We start from the raw sequence: 6140 nt of genomic DNA, 5'->3' as shown, positions 1-6140 counted from the left end.
CCCCCCGCCCCTCGAGCCCAAGGGCAGGGATGGGGGCATGGCAGATGGGGTGAAGCTGCTCTGGCACCCTGTCCCAGGGGCAGATTTAGCTCCTCGAGGGCTCACATCTGCTGCTGGCTGCCCCCAGGCCAGTGGCCAGCATTCCCTGTGGGATTAAGGGAAGCCTCCCTCCACAGGGCCATGGGCACAAGCACCCACAGCTCACTGCCACCGCCGGCCCCTGCCAGCACTGCCCGGTGCCAGCCCGGCACCCAGACACAGAGACTCAGGCCCTTTCCTTGTCACAGCGGCCATGCCACAGCTCCCATCCCTCTTCCCATGGAAGCCACTTGAGATCATTTCCTCCCCTGACACCTGCAGCCAGGAGGGTCCCCAGGGCCCAGCCCAGCTCTGGCTACTTGGCTCCAACCAGCAGGGAAAGGCACAGGGGATGGAAGCACAGTGGGAATCCAACCACTGGCAGGGTGGGGGCCACACACCAGGCTCTCCTTCCCTGCAGGGAGCACCCAGGTCACCGAGGAACCAGGAACACGGAGAGAAACAGCAGCCTGGGACCACCCACTCACACCAGCAATGCCACATGGGGGTCTCCCTGCTGCAGGGGCACCCCAGAGGCAGACCGGGCACCCCTCCCTCTGCCAGACAAGCCCCACACCTCTCCCATCCCCAGACTGAGCAAACACGCCAGCAGTGAAGCAATGCCTGCTGCGGGAGTGGCGAGGAGGGAATTGCCGAGAGTGAGCTGAGCCGCCCTCGCAGTGGCAGCCCAGGAGAACGGCCCAGAAATGGGACCCCCCGTGCCCCCTCCCCCAGCCAGCCTGGGCTCCCTGAGCAGGCCGGGCAGCCGCCGGGCTGAGTCACAGCACAAAGCACCCAGGGGCTGGACTGAAAACCCCAGCGCCATTCAGCATGACCTCATCAGGTGCCCTGCTCGCTAATTGCATGCATGCGTCTGTGCTTGGAGAGCACTTGGAGGGCCCTGCCAAGAGCAGTAATGAATGGGTGAAGAAAAGCCACTGGAGAAGCATCAGGCAAGAGCCAGGGACTGAATCACAGCTGGGGGCAGGGAAGGGGGCTGCTGCACCGCCATGGGCCATGGCAGCCTCACAGCATGGCCCCCACAGTGCTCCCAGTCCCTGTATTGCCCACCCAGGGGCTGGCCGTGCTCAGAGGGACGGCAGGGGCATCATCCCACCCCAGCCCCTGTCCAAACTGCTGCTGGTGCCACATCTGGCTACTGCTCCCTCAACCTGCCCCCTGAGAAGCAGCTTCCCAGGCTCCTGCACAAGCTGAAGGGAAGGAAACCTGCGTTTCCTGGTCAGACGGGAGATGACATCGTGACTTCCCTTTCCCGTAAGCTTCTAAACACGACGTCCTGCCAAGGGCCGCTCCCTGCTGCCCCAGCCCACAGGCAGACGCCCTGAAACCGGGCCGGGAACAGCAGGCATGGGCACCACCACCACCAGCCCAGCCAGGTCAGCACAGTCCACCGAGGAGACCTGAGCCCAGCCAGCTTGTTGGAAGCCTCCTGCCTCTGGGAAACACATATGAGGGCTCCTCATCCATGGTGGTATCACATTCCTGTCCAGGGCTGGGAGTATCCTACAAGCAGAGAGTGGAAGATGCTGTTTTCCAGCCCCAGGAGGACACATCTATGCCCACCGTGTGCTAGAGATGGGCTTGTCACCTGCAGAGCCACAGGGGCACTTATGCCATTGCTCCAGCATGGCCTCTGCTCGCCCAGGCTGCAGGCAAGGGGGCATGGCTGTTCCCCAGCCCCCCCCCACACCTCCTCTCCTTCTTCACACAACTCCACCAGCCAGACATGCACAAGCAGCCCCCTCCCCCCACAGCCCCCCTGGGTTTGTGGTGTCCCCAAGGCTCTCGGAGGCAGGACAGGGATATTCCTGAGAAGCCACAAGCCCCCTTCACAGCATGAGACTGTGGCAGCAACTTCACTCCCCAGACCCATCCACCCACCCTGCCCAGGGTGGCTCCTCTCGCTACCGAGGGAGGGAGAAGAGAGAAGGGAAGTGGTTTTCCACCCAAGCTGGCTGCTGGAGAGACACTGAGCAGAGATGAGGGGAGAGCAGGTTTCCTCATCCTCCAGAGTGGAGCTGTGGTGGCCCCAGGAGCTCCCTCCCGCAGGTAAAAGTAGAGGGGAAAAAAACAAAAAGCAGAGAGGAAGGAGGGCTACAAATCCAGCCTGGAGCAGGCAGCCTGCCCACATCAGAGAGGGTTTCTCCCGGAGGCCCCCCGGCTGTCCCCCTCTTCCCCATCAGACCCCGTCTGGCAGCGGGCGGATGACACCTCCCTCCCGGAGCCCGCCCGCACCAGGCATGGCAGGCAGCACGGCGTGCAGCAACACGCTCGCAGGAATGCATTACTCCACTGGGCAAGGGGCCTGCCAGCGGCATGCAAACACCACCAGTGACCCACCCTTCCAGGTCGGAAAAACTCGTCTTTGCAGTTCCACACACTCCCTCCCACCCGTGGCAGCCGCCCACCGCCACCGTCTCCCTCCCGTGCTGGGCCAGGAGAGGAGCTGGCAGCCCCACTGCGGAACCAGCCGGGGGATCTGGGAGCTCTGCTCAGAGAAGACCAGCCCAAGCAGCACATGAGACGGGGGCGAGAGGAAAACACGTCAGCTGAGGACAGCGAGACGCCTTCCTCCTCCTGGCCAGGGTGGGAATCGGTTCTCCATACTCATCTACTGTGAGGCTACCCAACTCCCACACCGGGCCACCTCACCCCCAGGAGGGAGCCCGCTCCCCTCGCCCCAGGTAACCGCTCTCAGGCCCCGGAGGAGCTACAGCAGCTGCAAGAGGCGAGAGGAGAGAGCAGCTCCCCCGCCACGTCCCGGCTGCCCCCACCCTGCGGTGCCAGCAGCTCCCGGGGCAGGTATGGCCGGGGCAGGTAGGGCTCCCACCACTTCCCAGTGCCCAGGAGGGGCCGGCAGCAGGAAGCTGGTGAACTTTGAGCAGCGCTCGCTGTAATTGGGGCCAACGCCCAGAGGAACGGGAGCAGCCGGGGCCGGGAGGGAGGCTCGGTAACAGCCCCTGCCCTCGCACGCAGGAGCTGGGCGTGCTGCTGCTGCCACAGCCAGCCCAGGGCCATCCCGAGCGGATGCCCTCACACCTGCCCATCTAAGATGTGCTCCCAGGACAACACCACCACCCTAGCCAGGCCACAGAGGGCTTACCCCCTACCCAGCTGGCCCAGACCCTTCCCTGCTTGTGCTGGAAAGCCACCCTCCCGCAGCCCAGACAACCACCCCACCAGGACAGTTTTGCAAAGCACCGCAGTGAGTCGGGATGCCTGTACACCCTCCGACACCCCAGCAGCATCCTCCCCATCGCAGGGCTACCCCCATCTTCTGCCACACTAACAGGCCGGGACTCTGTTCCACAAGAGAAATTCTGCTCTCCCATCAGCACAAACACCTGGGCAACGCACTGTTAAAATAAAACTTACAGGGGAAGTTCTCAGCCTGGATGAGGACTCCAGGCCCACACTGGCACAAGCATTTTTGCAGGGGGTAAGAGCTCTGCAGCACAAGGCTGGGGACACGGGGACAAGCCCAGGCACTCACTGCTCCCTATCACTGCCCCCTTTGGAAGGGAAGGTCATCTCCCCAAAGGCAGAGGAAGCTGGGACAGAGGCTGCCCACTGGGCAGGTGAGACTGTTCATTCCCACCACGGCCCAAAGTGGGTGTCCCACTGCCCACCTCCAGCTGCTCTGGGATGGAAAGGGCAGAGGGAAGCAGCGGTGATGGGTGTCCGGGTTAAGGGCCAGCCCATGCTGGCACCACGCCTGGCAGCTTGTGCTCCTTAGTCACCGGTTATGCCCCCACACCCAGTGGCCACCTCACCCTCTGTGCCGGGCCAATGTCACACGGCCATGAGGAAGCAGTTCCCCTCCCGGGGAAAACTCTTGCTTCATCCCCGGGGAAATGGGGAGCGGTACTGCGGGAGAACCACAGGGCACCCCTGCCACCCCGAAGGTGCAGTCACTTGCAAATATGACAGAGCAAATTAACCCACCGGTCACCCCCTCTGTGCTGCAGCCACCGGACAGGGTGAGCACAGGGACTGTGCTGAACCAGCAGCAGGTGATGCAGTGCCCACCACCAGCCCGGGAGAGGGGGGAAGGCAGATTAGCAACAAGCACAAGACAGGCAGGAGCCAGACAGACTCACTAGCCTGCTGCTGGGAGTTTCCAGTACAAGAAACAGCTCCAGGAAACAGTTTCCCCCCTCAAACAGCCTCCTCGGATGGTGAGAAGCAAAGAGAAGGTTGCGGCCACCTTGGGGAACTCGAGGACTTTGGTCGATAGCCCGTAAATCCAGCCCCTTTCCAACAGCCTCGCGCCGAGATGCATTCCTGCGCTCTGTGCCAGAGGACAGCCTCCTCCACCGCCAAGCCCAGTGTCACAGCAGGAGCTGCCTGAATCACCCAACAGGTTTGGGTTTTGTCACCAAATCCAGGTAACACCTGCTGCTTCCATGGACCCACAGCAGCCCCACGGTGCCACTCCTCGCTGTCGGCAAGGCAGGACACAGGGAAGCCGCCACGCTGCAGGGAGCGGGGCTCGCGGAGCTGGGAGGAGAGCTCTGCACTTCCCCGGAGACAGCACCACCGCAGTCTTGGGAAAGGGCTCTGTCCTTGCCAGCAGCAAATGAGAGACATTTACGAGGGGTTGTTGGGAAGAGAAACCAAGAGACTCAACCAGCACCCTCCCCTAAGGTCACAGACACTGGTGAGCTATTTTGAGAAGCCAACAGCCTTCCAGGCATGGTCCAAGCCATGCTATTATTTTCTGGGTGTCCTAAAGCCACCCCCAATGCAGATACAATGGACCAGGGTCTTATCTCTGCGCCCGAGGCTGGAGGAGGGAAAAGATGGGAGGCAACCCAGGGACAGAGACGCCAGCTGCACGCTCTAGGCTTCGCCACCCCAACTCCCAGCCCATCTTCAGGGAAGGGACGGCCTCAAGGGCTCGTCAGTACAAAGATCGGGACCTGACCTCTGGGTCGGAAGGGAGGAGGCTCACCCCTCTGCTCACTAAGCGAGCGCTTTCATCCTCCCACCCCTTCCAGGAAGGCTCCGCACAAGATTCCAGCAAATGCTGCACATGGCAAAGGACAGTCGTCTGCAGGCAACAGGGTCCCAGCCAAGCACAGTCAAGTGGAAGGAGAGTATTTTCTTAAAAACTGCCTTTTTTTTTTTTTCCTCCTTTAAAGTGCACAAGTAAACACTGACAAGTAAGAGAACCTGCCTCAAGAAAGCCCTGGGAGCAGGATGAGCAGGCAAGGTGATCCTGCTAAGACCAACGCTTCCCCTGCTCAGGCCCTTCCCAGCACAGGGCTTTGGGGGATGCTGCCCCTTCTCCACCGGGAGCCCTGGTGGGCTTTGCTGGCCCATCCCGCGCAGGAGTGTGTGCTGCAGGCACTGGAGTCTGCAAGCTGCATGCCCAGCCCCCCCAAAAACACCCTGTTACCCCCATCATCACTCATCCATAGACAAGCCTGGGAACTGAGCCCTCACCGGGGAGGGAGGCATCTCCAGGAGTTATTCCCCACTCTAACAATCGGAGGAAGCTTTGTTGTCCAAGCTTCCCTCGCTCCAAGCTCAGGGGCATAACGGGGGTGCCTCACTTCCCTTCCGCGGGGATGGGGGGGTGGGGTGAGCCCGCCTGTGTCTTACAGACACCAGAAGCCCCCATGACAGAGAAACACCCAAACTTCTGCGCATTTACCCCAAGCAGAGTCTCTTCTCGGCGAGGCTGGTAGAAGAAGGGGAGCGCCTGCAGAAGGCCCCGCGGAGGTCACCGACCGCCGGCACAAAGGGCGACGGGCAGCGGGGGGGCGAGAGATGACAGCGGAGCCGGGGGGAGCCGAGCCCAGCGCCGCGGGACGGGCCGGGTCCTGCCGCCCCCCGGCGTCTCGGTGCCGGGCCTGAGCCGCGGCCGGGCCGCTCGGGGCTCGGGGCTGTCTCGCTGCCCCCGCACCGGATGCCCCCGGGCACGCCGGTCGCCTCAGAACAAAGGCGGGTCGGACACCGGGGACGAGCCCGTCCTCAGCCGGGCAGGGGCGAGCCCGGGCGGCCGGGACGGGGCTCCCCGGGCCGCCCCACGGCTG

The 6140-nt window shown here is 62.9% G+C and overlaps 1 protein-coding gene across 1 annotated transcript in view; it reads left to right on the top strand.

Moving 5' to 3' along the window:
• The window catches only part of MED19 (mediator complex subunit 19), a 22385-nt gene that overhangs the window by 1320 nt on the left and 14925 nt on the right, over positions 1 to 6140 (top strand). Inside the window, exons 2-3 of the mRNA XM_014940623.1 lie at positions 692 to 713; positions 2721 to 2725. Of these exons, the coding sequence (XP_014796109.1) occupies positions 692 to 713; positions 2721 to 2725 (27 nt within the window). The remainder of the gene's footprint in view (positions 1 to 691; positions 714 to 2720; positions 2726 to 6140) is intronic.

The sequence above is a fragment of the Calidris pugnax genome, unplaced genomic scaffold (genome assembly GCF_001431845.1).
Source record: "Calidris pugnax isolate Ruff unplaced genomic scaffold, ASM143184v1 scaffold98, whole genome shotgun sequence".
NCBI lineage: Eukaryota > Metazoa > Chordata > Aves > Charadriiformes > Scolopacidae > Calidris > Calidris pugnax.
The sequence above is the reverse complement of the archived record's forward strand: the minus strand, read 5'-3'. Positions and strand labels throughout refer to the sequence as shown.